Source organism: Palaemon carinicauda, chromosome 4 (assembly GCF_036898095.1).
Source record: "Palaemon carinicauda isolate YSFRI2023 chromosome 4, ASM3689809v2, whole genome shotgun sequence".
NCBI classification, from domain to species: Eukaryota; Metazoa; Arthropoda; class Malacostraca; order Decapoda; family Palaemonidae; genus Palaemon; species Palaemon carinicauda.
The window spans coordinates 161,221,023-161,240,634 of NC_090728.1; the positions used below are offsets into that span (position 1 = coordinate 161,221,023).

Consider the following 19,612-nt stretch of genomic DNA (forward strand, 5'->3'; position numbering starts at 1 on the left):
CAAGCAAACTCTCTGTATTAAAAGGAAAATGATGTTGGTGCATTTCATTTAACGAAACAGCGAACCTCGACAGGCCGCTCTTTAGGTTAATGACGTCATCCTCTTGGAGGAAAATCGCTTGCATATCTACTTCTATATCTATATTGCTTGCAGTAATGAAAACGTCTTCTGTTCCCTCTACAATAGTGCCATATTTAAAATCTATAATTTAATTTCAGGGCTCTTCCCACACGAAAAAAATGTCTGAACGAACAATATCACTCCTAACAATAAAAGCTTCATTTTGGAAACCTGCAATGAGTAAAAATATATGTAATTACTCCTGTTTTAAGAAAAGAAAAATGTTTACATACAAATATACAAGTTTCATAGATACCAAAATTTCCCTCAATTCCTTCTCCCTTCTTTTAATTTCTTATGTGAGCCAATGGTACGATTCTCTCATCAGTGGGTTGGGATAAGTTTTGAACTCTAAATCTATTGGCTGTTAATGTTTCTAAAATGATAAACGGGCCTTCTGACTTAGGTGTCAGTTTGTAATTGAGTCCTTTGCGTACATATACTTGTATGTATACCTTATCACCTGCGGTATAGGTTTTAGTTGGCTTCGCTATTTTATCATGATTCATTTTCATTATGGTTTGTGATTCTTTTAGGTTCTTTCGAAGAATATTATATCGACTTATACTTGCATTCATAACATCCTTTAGAGGATTTGATAAATTGGTTGTAGGCGTTAATACATGGAAAGGCGTTCTAGCTGGGGTACCGTGCAGTGCCTCGTGCGGCAACATTTTACTAGATACATGATATGAGTCATTCAGAGTGCTTAGTACCGCAGGTATGGCAATACACCAGTTGGAGTCTGATCCCCCAAGTGAAACTCTTAATATGTTTAAAACCTCCCTATTCACTCTTTCCACTAGCCCATTCGACTCTGGGTGATAGATCATGGTATTGATTTTCTTTATGACGAGGAATTCACACAACGAGTTAAGGAAATTACTATTGAATTCTCCACCCAAGTCAGAGATGATCATGTGTGGAATTCCATATTTACAAATGTAGCACTCGTAAAACTTCCTAGCGCATTTGATCGCGGTTTTAGTTTTAAGTGCTATCAGTTCTGTATATCGAGTCAAAGCATCTATAATTACTAAGAGGTGCTTATATCCTCTGTCTGACTCGTAAAACCTTGTTAATAAATCTATGTGTACTCCTCCAAAGGGTTGATTGGGCACGGGATAAGCCCCTAGGCTGACAGGTGTCTTCGTATGCCCTTAGTTTTCCTGGCAAGTGCGAGAATTAGCTATGTGCTTTTTTATATCTGTAAGCATCGTATGCCAATAAATTAATGATTTCGGTTTCTGTGACATTACGGAGAACCCCTTGTGGCTCTGCAATGGATTTGCATGCAACCAATTTAGGACAGTGAGTATAAGTGAGATTGGTACCACTAACTGGTCGTTAGTCACTTGTGGTGTATTGCGGGTTTTCCTTGTCACGGATCTACACAGAATATTATCTTTGAATATATGATTCTGCTGCGTATACTTTATATATTCCTTTTCCTTAGGGTTTCCGTTAAAAGCATTTATGATTTTTTCTAATTGCTGATCTTTTCTTTGTTCAGTCTGTAGTAATTCAGTGCTCCAGCCCAGATCTTCATGTTCAGATACAGGTTTAACAATAGTCATGGATGTTGATATATCTATTAATTCAGCTAATGGCTCCATACAAGATGACGCGGGGTTGTGTGATAATGCGTCAGCAATGATATTTGCTTTCCCAGGTAAATACCCGATCTTCGTGCTAGAGTCTTGGATGATCATATGCCACCGAGTTCGTTTGGGGCTGTGACTAAAGCCTTTAAAGAAGTCAGTTAAGGGCTTATGATCAGTAAGAACCTTGATGGGATAACGGTATAATATGTACTTAAAATGCACATGTGAATTAATAATAGCTAGCCCTTCCTTGTCTATTACTGCATATTTACTTTCGGAAGGTCTCAGTTTACGTGAATAAAAAGCTATCGGGAAAAACTGTTTGTCATATTGATGAAGCAATACCTCACCTACTGCTAGGTCTGAGGCGTCTGTTGCAATGAAGAATTCCTTACTGAAGTCAGGAAATTTTAAGATATTAGAACTACACAGTTCATCTTTCAAGGTATTAAACGCCTGTTGATGCTGCTCAGACCATATGAAATCTACGCCCTTCTTCGTAAGATCGGTTAGGGGAGTGGCTATTATTGAATAATTGCGTATGAATTGCCTGTAATACCCCACTACACCCAAGGAATTGCTTTATTCCCTTGACATTAGTAGGTATCGGAAAGTTACGGATAGCCGACACCTTAACGTAGACTACTTTAAGACTTAGACTAGACACCGTAAAACCTAAATAGAGTAATTCTTTTTTGAAGAACTCACACTTACTAATCTTTACCCTTAAATTATGGTGTCTTAGTCTCTGTAACACTAGCCCCAGTTTACGTAGATGTTCTTCTAAGGTATTAGAAAAGATTACAAGGTCGTCCATATAGGCATGCAATATGTTCCCTAACAAGTCTCCAAACACTATGTTGATCATTCTAATAAATGTTATGGGAGCACAGCGTAAACCAAAAGGCATACGCAAAAATTCATAATGTCCCCTGGCTGTGCTGAAGGCAGTGTATGGGATACTATCTTTTTTCAATTATATCTGGTGAAACCCTTTAAGTAAATCCAAACTGGTAAAATATTTGTTCTGACCTAGCAAAGATAAAATATCCTCAGTACATGGCACTGGGAATCGATCAGGGATCGTTTCCTCATTTAAGCGACGGAAGTCTATGCAGATACGTCATGTTCAATCTTTTTTCGGTAAAACTATTAACGGAAAATTATAAGGGCTGTTCGATTTCCTAATGACTCCTTCTTCTAGCATTTTACCTACTTCATCATTTATCTCATTCTGGAATTTCATAGGGAGTCTGGACGAGGGTACATATATAACTTTCTGCTTGTACTTTCTGCTTGTCTTTTAACCTCATTTGTTGTTCTATGACATCCGTTTTACCTAAGGATCCTTCATGATATTTAGTTAAAGGATCAAAAAATCTCTGCGGAATTTCCTCTTCTTGAATGTCTTTATTGATTTTATTTTTTATAGATTGCAAAAGGGATTCATCCGCAACTGATTTAGCGTGATTGATCTCAGCGACGGTAAGAATACGATGTTTATAAACTTCCACATCCAAGATATGTTGATTTTTTTGAATTACTAAAGTGGTATTCAAATGATTACTGACTTCAATATTACATTGTTGTTGTGAGCCGACTGTATAAATAGTTTGTATGACGGACAATCCGTTAGATTTCAAAGTGTCGGAAAGGATTAATATTTCAGATCCCGGCAAAGTTTTCTTCACTCGCAGTAATATATTCGAAGTTACGTTCGGCTCGATAAATTGCGTGCAAGATGATATTACGGGTGAACGAGAATTCTGTTGGGTCGCATATATTATTTCTTGATTCATAAGACAAGTGATTGGTTCTTCAACGTACGTCACTGTTTTATTTGTCGTCTTCTTTTTATCCAAAACTGATTTTAAGGTATTAGAAGACTTATAGAATTTTCCTTTGATATACACGCCGTGTTTGACAGGGGCTAAGGTAATGTTTTGAGTGCTCATAGAAGGGTATCCTATAATTACAGCTGGATACATATCAATGTTTTGTACAAGGATAAAGGTATCGGCAAACGTGCGCTTACCGACCTTGTACTGAACATAAGTTACTCCTATTACATTTAATTCATTATATCCTATACGCGAGAGCCTTTCTCCGGACTTCTCTGTAGGGAAGTTCGAAAAGTGGTGAGTCCCCAAATCCATGATATTACGTGGACTACCCGAACCAAAAAATAATGTGAAGGATCGGTGTTCTAAATTTACAGCATATAATGTTGGCCATAACTCATTTTGGCTTATTAGTGTGTGAATTTGTTGCAAATGTACGGGAACCTGCACTGATTTATTGGATTTGGCCGTGTGTTTCAAAGGACAATGTATGGCCTCACAATGATCTGATAAATTATTAAATGGATTATTTGATAGAAAATATGTTGATATGAATGACCCAACATCATTCTTTCCCCCAATGGAGTTAACTATGTGGTATTTGCTTTACTTGAAGCACTATTTGTTTTTTTTTATTTTCAACAGCATTGCCATTCGCCTGTTTCTTTTTATTAAACTGAGGATTCTTCATTTTATTTCCATAGGGAACTGTTTGCGTGTTTCTAGGATTCTGCTGTTGATTACGCCAGAAGCATCGATTATATGAATGGGTTGAACTGTTATGAATCGAACAAAATCCCGTCCTACAGTCTGCAATTATGTGACCTTGACGTTTGCAATTGTAACAAGTCATCCCTGTAGCATGATTATTATTAACTACGTTTACTTGTTGTGGCTTAGTCTCATTTTTTGAAAAAAATTGAGTATGCAAGGAATCAAGGTCAGTACACTTAGACATGTGTTTTTATTATCTGTTTATACACATCTAGTTCCGTACTTTCGGGCCTTAGGTTTTTATCAAAACACCGTACTAAAGCTTCAGGCAACATAACTGCCATGCAAGTTAAATACATTAGCCGTAAAAAATCTTTCACGGCGATGTTATCTCCTGTAACCCATGTGGAATTACGTAAATTATATTGATATTCATTCAGCCGGTCGGCAATGAGTGCCGCCCGTTCTATAATATTAAGTTGAGTCATAGAGGCTTCATTAAGTGTTTCTTAACGCCAAAACTTAGTCTAAAGCTTCTTCACCGCCATATATTGCACGTAGCCTAACTTTGAAATCGTCCCATGTAACTGCCTCTTGGAAAGAGACTCCTCTAAGATACGCGCTTGCATCTCCTTTAGCAAAGTCTATGAAACTTTTAGCTTCTTGTAATTGTACAGATGGGTCTGTGATGCATTTTGCGTTTAAATGAGCATCTACTGACGAGATCCATGACTCGACGTTCTGAGGCAGGAAGCCATTGACCCGACCTTGAAAAGGAAGGATAGCTGATCTTACACTCACTAGAGTAACCACGGGAGTGGGGTTACTGGGTGCGGCAGAGGCATTCACAGGTGGCATCATGTTAACTTTAACGTTTTTCCTATCACTATGATTCCTTGCGATCCTATCAAAAAATCTATATGAATACACACGTCCACTGCGTAAACGCATATGCACTATACAATAAAGATGTGTTGCAGATTATAATAAAGTCCCCAAAAATGATGATATTAAAACAGTTAATGTGATAAAGATATTTCCCGAGAACTTCTGAAAGAAAACGGAATTAGCACAAAGAGAAAAAAAATTCAGCAGACGAATATTCGTAGTTGATTATAGATTTCTTTAATGAAGGAAGACTAAGATTACACATAACTCACCCCAGCAATAATGGACGATCGACTCATGACATAAAACACTTCACTAAAAAAACCTGAATGAATAAAGGATGTACTTAGCTTAGTATATATGCGTGAAGATTGTTTTGATCCGATGACGTCACGTCCTCTCCCTCTCTCTCGTTTGCAGGAAGAGTGTAGCTGGCGTGAAGACCTTCAACTTGTCTTCTTGTCGTGTGTTGTTTACTCAATGACTGTCTCACTAAACATTGATATAGATACTAGAATTCATCTCGATGAAGGACATTTCTTCATATTCTTAGGATGTTTACTGATGCTTGTTGATTGAAGATCCTGTTTCCTCAGTTTATATCTTATTTATATCTGATATTCAATTATTCTATTACCTCGGTAGACGTAGATACTTCGTTGTAATTGTAGATTTATTACTGTTGTAACTGCTGATTATTACAGTTGTAACCGCTGATTGTTACTGTTGTGACCGCTGATTGTTACTGTTGTAAACGCTGATGGTTACTGTTGTAACTGCTGCCACCAGTTGTTAATGTACAAATGCTGTACGTACACATTGTTGTTCCATCCTCATGTCTCTTCAAATGTAATATAGAAATATAAGACTTGTAGGTTTATTCTTAAAATAAGTCCAAAGTTTTAGGTTAACTTTAAACAATTTACTGATAGCTCCATCACTGGAGTATGGGATGGTTTGGTCAGATGACCATTCAGTATGAAAAGATGAATAGAACTAATCTACAATAGGCTCGCATCGATAACATAACACTCGTTATCTCAGTGTTTTATATAATACCAACATGAAATGATCACGTAGCCTTATGGCCGGAAGTCAGATGATTCTGGTAGGGCTCAATAGGTCAACTGCTTCCCACGGGAGGCATTGTGACTTGTTCATAAGACACACATAAATGTTTATTCATGCAATGCCTTCCAGGCTACTGCAAGCATTGCTTAACATGGTCTAGTTTCACATCCTTTATGACGCTGTTGTTACACTCCTAATTTGCCAATGGCCCCTTGGGTCATGGGTTTATTTACAGATATGGAATTTAACTGTATATAAAAATGTAATACATTACATATATGTCTACATACGTATATATATATATATATATATATATATATATATATATATATATATATATATATATATACAGAAAAAAAAATTTTGTCCAAGGGTCATTACTTTAATGACGGTCACATGCTAACTACAGGCGTCCTGGTTCGTTCCCTCACATGTAAAAACCATCTTCCTTAAATAAATGAGAGATTTCAGCTCATTTAGAATTTGGCTCTTAATATTTATAACAAGATAATGGTAGTTAATGGCGGAAGGCAAGGAATCTTCCCCCATCCCCAATCCCGGCCAGCTCACTGAGTAACGACTTATGCTAGGGACACACAAGAGTGATATGGCCATGGTGATGCGGTGAGATGTGGATTTCAGCTAGATTTTGAGAATATTGCCATACATCCCCATTCATCTTGGGTGTTTTCGCGCTAAATCCGACAGACTGCGATAAGCGTCGTCACGGTGGGATATATCCCGGTTTGCCAAGTTCTGTCGCAATGCTTGGGGACAGAATGAAACCTGCTTCATTTTTTCACCTACTGTGAGTTGAGGGTCGGGCTCCTGCTGTACAACGTGTGCAACAAGAGATAGCCCATTGCATTATGTGTGTTCTGTTCTGCCATTATTGTTAACCTAATTATCTCTTAAAATATAAATGCTGTATACCTCTTGGGGGAGATGTGGCAACATGCATCACTGCTTATGCGTTCAGCACTGGTAAATATTGGGAGCCGCGGCACGCCATCCCCAGTAGTGCTTTTTGTCTGAACACTACTTGACTAATTATGGTTTAAATCTAGTATTATATTATATCCAATTATAATAATAACGCCCTTGAACAGTACTTGAATCTACCTCAAAGTTAGTGTTTGTTTGTGTGTGTGTGTGTGTGAGAGAGTGAGCATGTGTATAATCACAGCCCAAAGTTAGCCATCAACTTTATTTGCTTCATCTAAAGATCCTATTCATCAGAGAGAGAGAGAGAGAGAGAGAGAGAGATGTCAAGTATGTGTTCATTGTAAATAAATAAATAAATGTATAAAATAGAAATCAATAAAGGTTACTTTCGAATTTTGATGTTTTTCGAAATAGGTAAAAAGAGGACTGAAAAAAATATGAAAAACCAGAAAAAGAACAAGAAATACGAACGATTAATATAAATTATAATATAAATAGCATTCATTTCCTTCTTTAATTCGAAATAATTTTTTAAGGACAATTAATTTCCAGTGCCTTTTTATGTACGGGAGTCCCGTGGATCACGCAAGCTGCGATCCATAACGCATTTATATCTCGTACACTAAGTTCACTATAGGAAAGTACCTGACCATTTGAGATGTCATAAATCGCCAACTGCGATGGTATCCCATATACAGTGGTGTATGGTGTATCATATGGCGTTGTATCTCCATGTATCGTAGTAATTATTCTTTACTTGCAGTGTTCATCTCCCCTGGTTGCCTACTTCACATTATGAGCCTTGTATGACGCAGTGTCCTGTGTTTCGAAAAATATGTCCTGGAATAACACCTGAAAGCACCAGAGGTATTCAGTTTTTCGGGATTTTTCCATATCTCTTCTGATCGCCAAGTCCTACCGCATAAGTGTGGCCCCAGCATTAGATTTCAGCCACAGAGAAGTGTACTGTTCTTGACATCGCTTGGCTGTTATCAGTAACTAGTTTATCATAACCGTCAAAAACTATGAATAAATGTGTAGATATATGTGCATTTACACGCAAACACATTCAACCCTTCCCATCCCCTCCTCCTTGCCTAACTACTACATGGCAGTATCGGCAATTTGTGAGAGATTGTGGTTTCCGAATGTACCTCTCATGGTACCCCCTCTCAAGAGTGTTTGGCTACCCAGGGGACAGGTTGAGAATGAGTAGTCATATGGCTGACAATAACGCTGAGCCTGACAGGAAAGAAATATATTTACAAAAATTGCCAGACACGTTATTGTTTATTATAAAGGGGTGATTCTTTATTATATCCTAGTCCATGTTGAATTTGCCCAGCGCCTTCTTCATCATGCTAGTTGTGCACTTCAGCTCCCAGGTTTCAATAAGTTGATTTTCCAGGTCAAGTCTGAAGGTGTTCTAGGGGTATGGTTGAATGTCCCTTCCTATCTCCTGCAGGATGGTTAGAACTCTCCTCTTTTTTGTCTCGTCAAAATGGTGGTTCTCCTCTCGTGGGATCCTGAAGATCTCTTGGCAATATTCTCTAAAGGCTTCCTCCATCTCGATGTCACTGTATGGTTTGATGATGATGGGGAGGAAGTAAGGTGCTTTTTCTCTTCCCTTGCCTAGGAGCCTTCCTAGGGAATTTAAAATTCCTATGGTTCACCTAGGTTAACCTCCACTTGCAGCACGTTCTCTTCCCAATGTTGGTCATGGAGGGTACTGGACTCGTTTGTTATTCTATTTTGGAGGGTTTTAATTTCCTGAACGGCTTCCCTGGTCCATCCTCTTGCATCAAAGATTCGCTTTACTCTTTCAAACCTCTATTGTAGCTGCCGCAAAGTAGCACCCTCTCTGTGAGAGTAGAGAATCCTTTGGGTCACCATTGGGATGAATTCGTTGACAGCTATTTCAGTTGAGTTGAACTAGTCTTTCAGCTTGCTGTTAATGTATTCCTTGGTCCTGTGGACATTTCTTAGGTCGATTGCTGTTGCTCCTTCCTCCAGTTTCTCTCTGAAGCCATTGCAGTTGTCCTGTATACATGAGGTCTTGGGGTTATTGGAAGTACATTCCATTTGGTTGCCAAAGTCATGATTATTGACATATGATCCGAGGAGGTAGGGTCTCCAGATTGGATGGCATGATAAATGTATATATGCCTGTTTGTTTGGATTACATCCAGTTTGCCAGCTCACGTTGGCCCAAAAAAGGTGTTCAATTGGGGCCCGATGTGTGTGGCTATGCCCCTAGATATGAGCCTGTTAATCCCCATTCCATAGAAGTTTTTGCTGTTAAGTTCAAGGTTCATGTGATGGGTGTTGTAGTCCCTACGATGTAAGCAGGTAAAGACATCTGGAAGATTTTTAGGTCTTCCTGTGAGAAGATGTCTCTTCTGGGGGCAGGTAGGTTGTTCCTTATGATGATGCGACCTCTTCTTGTTATTAATTTGACGGACTTCACATCTTCCGTGAAATCATCACATAGTTTGTGCTTTAGTCCCGATTTAGGTGCTATTGTTACACCAGCACTATCTTCGTTAAGAGTAACACAGCCTAGTAACCATTGCCATAGTCATCAATAGCAATAGCTGCTAGGTTATCTCGCATCACAAGAGAAATGGTACCATACGAGCCACTTCATCAAAGATCCCTCCAGCAGTGTCTGAAGAGATAATGGTTGGCCACCATCAAAGCAACTCACCATCCTATTCTCGTGGAGTAACATGTACGACCAAGCCTGGTGGCTGGACGATGAGATCCTCGGTAAAGGCACTTCCGTGGCAGCACTTCTTCCCTGAAAAAAGTTTCTCTTTTTAGACAAATTGAAAGAGGGATTAGGAGCACACCTCAGGAATCTGACATCAGAGTATTGTTAAGTCTATGAGAACCACCAGTATATCAATCTGCTGGCAGCACAGCTGGCATTGCAGTTATTCCAACAACATCCGATAGGCCACTCCTCAGTGTTGATGAGTATCAACATTACCATAGTGGCATACATCAAGAACCAAGGAGGTACTGTCACAGCACATCTATGAGTTGGTGAAGCAAACACACTCTTAGAAGATGGACTCATCACCAACATTCATTCAAGGTAGAAGGACCATAATAGCCAGTAACCTCAGTCACCAGTGAGAGGTCGTAGGTGCAGATTGGTCTTTATAATTTGAGTGGTGAAATCTTTGGATTTGCGGGGTTCCCAATTGATCGGCCTATTCGCCACTCACCTCAACTAGAAGCTCCTAGTATTTTGCTCACCATTTCTAGACCTGATAGCAATGTTAGAAGGTGCCCTCCAACATCTGTGAGACAATATGATGCTTATGTACATCCATTGTTCTGCCTGATTTGAAGGGTTATCAACAGAGTATTGACTATCCTGAATCTACGGATAGCCCAGGTGGCTTTCAAAGGGCTACAGCATGAGTGGTAATCAGACCTGTTGATGTTCCTAGTGGAAGTTCCAAGAAAACTTTGCCTGTGGCACAGCCTTTTTTGGCAGTCCCACATGCAGAGGTAATACAACACATTAACTTCTCTCTGTCTTCACGGGTGGAGATTATCCAGCATCCTCTTCAAGTGAAAGGTAGCATTGTGCAGATGACGTTTGGATATATCTGCAAGTCCTTTTCCGATGTCTACTAAGCAAGGTGGGCCATCATCTGGTTAATGTCATAGGAAGGATTCTTCTCTCTCAGAGATCCAGAGATTGCAATTCTACGACTTTTCCATAAAGTTAACAGGCAAATTCAGAATAAGCTCTTGTGGATTCATATTTTTGAATTATATACTTTAAATGATGCAAACGAAACCTTATAAGGAAATGTCTTCTTTCAAGCAACTGACCGCTTATGATTTTAACAGTAGAATTTTTTTTTATCGAAAAATAATTTGTAATACTAAAGAGAGCAAACAAAACCTACTTGGGTTTCCTCTTTTCTAAGTTTAGCTTTTTTAAATGAGGTGAGGAGGGAGAAGGGAAGGGAACTACTTATTTGTGGAAGTCAAGAAGATAAGAAATTAAAAGAAATGTATGGATAAAGGTAATGAAAATTATTGAATGCTTTTCATAAAATCAGATATAGATGATAATAAAACTTTTCTTTGTGTAGCAGGTTGAACTTGATATGTCTCAAGTTCATTAGGAAGGATTCAAACACAATTATTATAACGATAAACCTTCTTAGTTAGATTTCTTTCTATGGAAATGGCTAGTGGAACGCATAAGTATTCAATAATGGAAGTTTTCAGTTACTGGAATAAAATTCTTTAATGGTAATTGATAAAAACGAATTGACGATAATGATAAAATGACAACTAGAAGGTGCAGATCTAATAGAAAACATCTGCACAAAATTTAATTAGCGTTATTATCGATACTATTATGGGCTGCACATTATTGCCATTAAATGCCAATCTTGAACTTTCCTATGTCGGCATCATAAAATCCCATTTAGCTCTGAATTCGTTTGTTTGAGGAAGTTGACGACAACCTTAGAAGATCTAAGATATGAAGTTTTAATTGGGAGGAATAGGGTTTTTGTAACTTCCAGTGTCCTAAATGAAGAAAAAAAAAATGGAATTCTTTCATTTTTTTTTTTAATAGAGGACTTTGATGGTTGCCATACACTGGAATAATTCGTGAGATAACGTTCATAGTGATTTTTCACTCTCCCTTATGACAATGGATCCATTGCCCTCTTCGTAAATTATAAATGAATTATCCGTTATTATAATAAGTTTGGATGTATTTGATCTCAGAGTCCAAGATAATTCACATGCAAATCACTTAAAATACTCTTGTATTACATGTATGCAAAACCTACATATATTTTTGGAAGATGCTATGTAAGCTTGGATTTTATAACTTGTACTATATGTTTCAACTCTAGGGGTTTATCTCAGTTACTGCTCTGCATTCAGTGGCCTCCTTAGCCCTTGCGATGCTTCATATGACCAGATCCAAAATTCCATTAAACATCATTTCATTCTTTTGTTGATTTTGATACAATAAACTAATATGGATAAAGTGTAAAAAGATGTAAAAATAAGAAATAAATTTATCAGAAACTCAAAACAGCTACTCTCCTCCCCCCCCCCCAAAAAAAAAAAAAACACTGAAGGGGGCTATTGACGCCGTCATTGCATCCCAATCGTTGCACTTAAGGGTCTTTGCTGGTTTCGCGTTAATGCCACAGATATTAAGGAACCTCTTAAAATACATTTTCCTGATCCTTATACTAACGTGTGATCATAGTAACAAACTACGAAGTTTTAACTGCGTAAATCGCCAGAAAATGTTGAAGGAAAAAGTTTTTCAAATAGATAAAGTTCATTTCCGTCTTATATGTTTAGATTAAATACAGAGAACTTTGCAATGACATTAATGGTGATAATAATTGGTAATAGTGTAAAGTTCCCTTATTAACGATTCGAATTAATTAAAGGATATTTGTTTATTTTATTATTTCTAAGATTAGTTTCAAGTCACACTAAGTTATCATATTGTTAGTGGTATCAGATAAATATAAAGCATTAGGAAATACAGAAATATCTTGAGCAAGAAAAAACATAAATTCTTAACATAACACATAGAAATATTAGTGGGTGTTCTCTATCGTTATCATAAAGCTCTGTATAGAATAGGAAAATTGTTTTATGTCATATAATATATTAGGAAATAGACATTTATATTAATGCCATGCTATGTAATAAATTCAGGCACAATAATAGCAAATTTTCTGAGAACCACATAAAGCATAAATCTATAGAGGCAAGAGGATATTTAATGTGTAGAATACACGTAATCCTGAAATAGGGCGAACTTAATTTTGTTTTTGCTACCAGTGAAGAATATTTTTAATATCTATATACTTTTATTATATAAAGAATTGATGACCTGTTAAAACTATCTATGTCTTTGAATGATACCGGGATAGCAGTGAAACATCCATTATGTAGACCATTTTTCAACGCAACAGACAGCTATTTCTTGTAGGCGAAATGGTCCCAAGTTACCGAACATAATATATGTTAGGATAATCCCATAAGGATTAAAGTATCCTACAAACAGTTAAATCCCTCTAGAATAATGTCAGGAGTATTAGATTGATGAAGATGTTCCACAATATATGATGTAATATATCTCATATGAGCTAACACTCAATAAAATCATTGCAATTTAAATCTAAGAATACATTTTATTTGAAAAAAAAATTTGAACCCTTTTCCATACCCCATCCCCCTCCAAAAACAATGCAAATGGATACATGAATTTTTTCTAGAGATTTTATCTTATAATTCTTAATTTTGGGACTACAAGGAGATATCGACAAATAAATCATTATGAAATACCAAAAATGTGAAATCTTATTTCTGAAAAATCGTGGTCATAGCATAAACTATGAAATAAATGTGCGATGTTTTATTTGTTATTCTTTGTTAAATGATTGGAAGTATATTGGAGGCTCCAAGGTCCTCTATAAATTTTTTTATCGAAAATATTTTAGCTTAAAAAATAGCACGTAGAATACCTGAATATCTTTCATAAACATTTCATCATTAGAATCCGATTCCCAATTACTTTTGTATAAATAAATTCATAGTATTGAAAAATAGTTATTGAGACTGAAATTGGACTAGTTATTAAATAGAATGAATATCAATACATTCTTTTAGGAAAATTAGAGCGATTTTTTCTGCAAACTTTTATATATAATATATAAATATTTCTTTAAACTTTTGTGCAAGCTAGCCGTTAGAAGGTGACTGAGAGATGAGTCAAATACAACTAACTTTATTTGGACAGAGCATGAGTATACATACAACCCCTTCCAGTCAAGAAAGGAACAAAAATTCAAACACAGGCATGAACAGGTTATCAGTGCGAGGGGAGAGCAATAATGACAATATACAAAAAGCAAAAATACCGTTACAGTGTAAGAGTGTGCGTGATACATGTGCAGTACATGGCATCCCCATAAAAAAGACATAATTGTTAAATAGGGCGTCATACTCATGAGAGGTGTACTTTAGGTGGGTCATCTGGCAGGAGATATGCAGGTTGTAGGCAATCAATGGAGACGCAGTCTTCTTTCCCACGCATGTTGTGGAGGAATGCTTTCGCTGTACAACGGATCATGGGTAAAAGGCCTGTATAAGGGGGCATTACTGGTGACTTGCTAGTGTCGGTGCATATGCAAACATGCGTTGATGAATGCAGATCTGTTGGTATGAGTTGCTTAGCTGGGGACTTGTAAGTCTTGTGGCATGGAGTAGATTTCCCAACAGCGTGACATAGGGGCTGGAGTTTGTCAGAGGAGGCTGCAGACGGAAAAAATTCGGCAGGGACGATCAACGGGTCGCCACATACCATTTCAGCTGACCAGATATCCAGGGCGTCTTTAGGAGTGGTCTTTTTGTCCAAGAAGGACCCAGAAAAGCTGGGTAAACCAGTTGGAATCCATGCAGTGGGACATCAAAGCTGCTTTGAAGGTGTGATGAAAACTTTCAACCATTCTTTTGGCAGCTGGGTTGTGGGTGGTTGTCTGATGTAGGGCGATTTCCTGGAGTTTCACTAATGATGTCCATAATTGAGAGATGAAAGGTGTACCCCTGTCATTGACCACCTGCTATAAGATTGCCCCAATAGTGACGCCTTCGGCATCGGTGGAGAGAAGGGGAGGTGCATGTTGCACGGGAAAAGATAGAGCAGCAGCGGTTGATAGGGGATTCTTTGCGTTACAGAAGGCCACCTCTTGAAGGTTACCCCACTTCAGGTCTTTTGGCTTGCCCTTGAGGGAGGCATAGAGGGAGGCACGAACAGCTGCAATGGCTAGCAGGAAATGGTGATAATACAGTGGTTGAACATGCCCAAGAATTTTTGCAGTGCTTTGACAGTCGAGGGCGTGGGAATGTTACGAATGGCTGATACCTTCTCAAGGAGTAGGTGGACTCCTTCAGGAGTGATGCAGTGCCCTAAGAATGATACTTTATTGGAGTCAAAGGTACACTTGTCATACCGGACTACAAGGCCATTCTGTTGTACGTGGTCAAGCTCAATGCATAGATGATGGAGGTGTTCCTCTTTGAGGGATGAGAACACGAAGTATGTCTTACATGTAACAACACAGAAGGGGAGATCCACTAAGATGCCATCCAGGAGACGTTGAAAAGTGGCCCCTGTATTATGAAGGCAAATAAAGAAGTAATTGAAGGTGTATGTACCGAAGGGAGTGGTGATGGCAGCGTTGGAGATGTCTTCTGGGTTCATGAGCATCTAATAATACCACTTCAGGAGGTTGAACGTGAAGAATATCTTCACTTTGTGCGAGCAGGAGGTCTCATTGGTAATGTTTGGAAGGGGTAATGATCATATTCCATCTGCATGTTCAGGTGCCTATAAACCCCACAGAGATGCAGAGACCCATCTTTCTTTTGGCTAAGACCCATTTCTTCCATCTTGTCGAACTTTTGTTTAGCGACTGACAAATGCCAGACGTCTGAATCTGGCAAACACTGGGGGCCCCGTCGTCTTGATATGATGATAAATACCATGTTTCGCGGGGACCATGGGCGTTTGATAAAGTTCTGGATTAAATACTTATGGGGATGATGGAAGGATGTGGGCATAGGGATCTGTAGGTGTGATGATATGGAGAGCAAAGTCAGAGGGGGCGGGGTGGAGAGGCTTCAAGGAGTATGTATATATGTTGACTAACCATTGATCAGCTATATTGACCAGGAAGTGAAAGTGGGAGAGGAAATTTGCACCAAGGATTGGCAATATGACATTAGCAGTGAGAAACTTACAAGTATATAAGTTCTCTGGCATCCTGACATCGAATGTCATTGATGCCAAGAATGTTTATTATAAATAATGATTGAAAAAATATTCAATTGAAACCAGAAAAGTAAATATGTTATGAAACCTAAATAGCATTAGGAAGACCTACTTCTGATATGAATTTAGAAATGCCGGTAGCATTGTACAACACATCATGCCCAAGGATCTTGGCAAGGATGAACCTGCCATCTTCACCCCAAACCTCAAACAGATATCTATTTCTTTCTGTGGTATAAGTGGGGCATTCAGTCAACAAATGCCTCATTGTATCAAACAGTCGTCGCAATATGGTTGTTGTTGGCCAGTCAGCAGAAACACATATGTCATCTGAGTGTGACTAATGCGGAGATGACCAAGAGTAGTCTCCCATTTTTGGGGCATCCCATCATACCTCCATGAGAATATAACAATTGCAATTTCTCTCGTCTTATTTTCGGTTAAACTATCCCAATGCTGTTGTCAATTGTTATAAATAAAATACTTAATTACTAGTAAAAAGTCATTACAGAAAATGGGATATCTTCTTGGTAGTAACTCGGCTGTAGCACTCTTTACCAGTGAATTAGGTGCTTCCGATTGATAATGTGAGGGTTTCATAACCTTGGGTAGGTATAGCATATCTGTTGGCAGCTACTAGGCTGGTATCGGCAGACTTACATAGACTATGTCGTATCCCGGAGAGTGGCCTTGGCAGAAGAGAATGGCAAACACCTATGTCTACCAAATATTATTTTCCCGTACCTGCGTCATATAAAAAGAATATATTAGTGACAGGGAAGGCCACCACCACAAGCTATGGCCTACTTACACGTTTTATTAGCCACTGACAACGGTTCACACATTTCTTCACAGGAGCCCCGAATTTGGAGTGGTAGTGGGCATTGTATAGATATCTAATGCTATGCTGTATATTACTTACATTACGTACAGTTTATGAACATTAATGTACATTTGCTTTATTATTATTTTGTAGAAGAATTATATTCATTTTCATTTATCTTTTCCCATTACATATACTGTAAGACCACTTTTTCATTATGCATCGTGGCAACAATGTAATTATATGTGTCAACACTGTTTTTCTTTCCGCCATGTGCATATAGTAGTCAGTCGTTGTTCAGTGGTCCCTGTATAGACAAGCATGGACCTGCTTCCCGCTGCTGTCACATTTATGTCCGTTTACCTTCATTATATAAGATTTTAAAGAACCTGCTAGTTTAACTTGTCACCCTCCATTCCATTTATCACATGGATGTATGTGGCAGTATCACACACATGGCGCAGTGAGTAACCGGACGTTATGGATTCCAAGACGACGACCGCCATTGCTGTTTACTTCTCGTCTCGCACATTGGATCCCTTACAGTGACTCAAGATTTTAACTACAGTGTCTCTTAAGAACGATACAGTGTTTGTGCAGTGCAGGGTTAGAGTTTCAGTGTGTTACAGTGCTGTGTTGTATTATGTTAGTGTCCTTGCCAACATTTTTTTAGGACATTTGAACTGTGGCGCCATTTTTCTCAGTAGCCCCACCACCCGCCCTCCTTCCTTCATGCATCGATAGTGACTGAAGCCCGAGGCTCTCGGCCAGAGGCACACTCACCCCACCCGCCTCCCCTCTGATCGCAACACACACTCGCTTATCTCGCCCAACTGCCGCTTATTTCACAAGCTCACTGACAAACATTGTAATTTTTAAATATCCAAAGTGCTTTCTTTCGCTAACATACAGCGATTTGGATATTTTTCTGGCTCTCTACAGATTTCAAGCTCCCTTACGACACCAAACTCAATATGGCTCAGCAAGAGGAACAGCTAATTAATTTAATGGATCAGACAGACGATCAGACAGAGGATCAGGCAGAGGATCAAACGGAGGGTCTGACGACAGACGAAGTACCTTTGCACCTCCCCACTGCTGATGAAGATACCAGCACCACTCTCCCTCCTCCCATGACTCCCAATAGGTCAGGAGACCACAATAATGATATACTTCATCTCATCCATTTTCTACAGACTTCTAGCATGCAAGAACAAGACCAGCGACGACATGAGGAGCAGACATTCAAACTACAGACTGAGCAATCAAGACAGAAAGACAACCAGCGGTTCATGTCCCTTTTCTCCTTGCTATCAGGACAGATTGCTGAATCGCAACCCCAGCAACCTAACCCCATAATTGCACCTCCTGTTACACCTGTTCCCCCAACCCCTGGCTTCTCAGTGCATACACCTACAACTTCTAGCAAGCCTACGGTCCATCCCCCACCTTTCTTGCAACAAGATGCAACGTATCAAGCATTTCGCCAATAGAGACTCCGTTTTGAGGATTATGCAGCTTTAGTTGGACTTGATAGATTACATCAAACTTCCCAGCTGATTCACCTGAGAACCTGCATCTCCCTGGACGTCCAGCGCCTGCTTACGCATACACTGGGCATCCCTCCCAACACATCACTTTCCCTTACATAGGTGTTGGATACACTGCAGAAGCACTTTCGCAGCATTAGAAATGAAGCCTTACGACGCAGGGAATTGTTGTCCTGTAAACAGGCTGTCAGAGAATAATTTACAGACTACTACGCACACCTCAAGGATCCCGCTGATGAAGTGGACTTATGCACTGGCAACCCCACCGCTTGAACTGAACGACAATTGCAGATGGTAATTTTGATGGGTGTGAAAGACGAAGAGTTAATACAACGCCTTATCCCCTCTAACCCTCATCTACCCTTGCAGAGTTTGTGACATGCTGCCGCTCCTACGAATCTACACGTGCAACTGCATCAGCCATTGCATTCCCCTAGCCAAGTCAACGCAGTATCTACATACAAGAAGAACCAGCGTCTACAGAAGAGGACTTCTCATCGATCTCCTGATCAACGTTCTCACCAGTCTCATAACAGTGACCCTTGTCTATATTGCTCTCGCAAGCACGATTCCAGACAATGCCCAGCCACTGGTGCATCGTGCAATAACTTTGGACGAACAGGTCATTGGCCCCGCACTCAGAAATGCCCTGCTAAGGAAGCTCAGTGCAATAGCTGCAAGAAACGGACATTTTGAGATGTGTATGTCTACCAAGAAAAGTCAGACTAGGTATACAGCTTCACCTCCTACTACTAAGTAAAAAATCAGCTGCCGTTTCGTGGGTGATAGCTCGGGTAGTGAGTCCCCCACACCAGTCACTGTCTCTCTGTCATTTGGCGATATATCATCATATATCCAGCTAATCCTCGATACAGGAGCAAACATCACAGTGATTGGCACCATACATTTGGATGCACTCTGCATACCTCGGACAAGCCTTGAACCTCCACCCATGACAGACGTCGTGATAGCAGATGGATCCCCCATGACACCGGCTGTAGGATACTTCCAGGCAAAACTTCGTCTTGGCAACAAGTCTTGCTCAGCAACCATACATGTTCATGAGGATATCCAGACTCCCTCCTCTCTCGTGTACATTGCCGAGCCCTTGCCATAGTGTCACCGGACTTCCCAAAGCCTATCCTCAAGGTAACACATGTCAACAGATGCGCTCAGTTTCCTGCCTCCGCCATGACGTCACCCACAGC

At 39.3% G+C, this 19,612-nt stretch overlaps 1 protein-coding gene across 1 annotated transcript; it reads right to left on the minus strand.

The window, feature by feature from the left end:
* Positions 1 to 14,204: 14,204 nt before the first annotated feature.
* LOC137639735 (uncharacterized) lies at positions 14,205 to 19,002 on the minus strand. The gene is made up of 3 exons (XM_068371981.1): positions 18,927 to 19,002; positions 15,211 to 15,370; positions 14,205 to 14,631 (listed from the first exon to the last, which is right to left on the minus strand). Exons 1-3 carry the CDS (start codon positions 19,000 to 19,002, stop codon positions 14,205 to 14,207), a joined length of 663 nt encoding a protein of 220 aa, XP_068228082.1.
* Between the last annotated feature and the right edge of the window lie 610 nt (positions 19,003 to 19,612).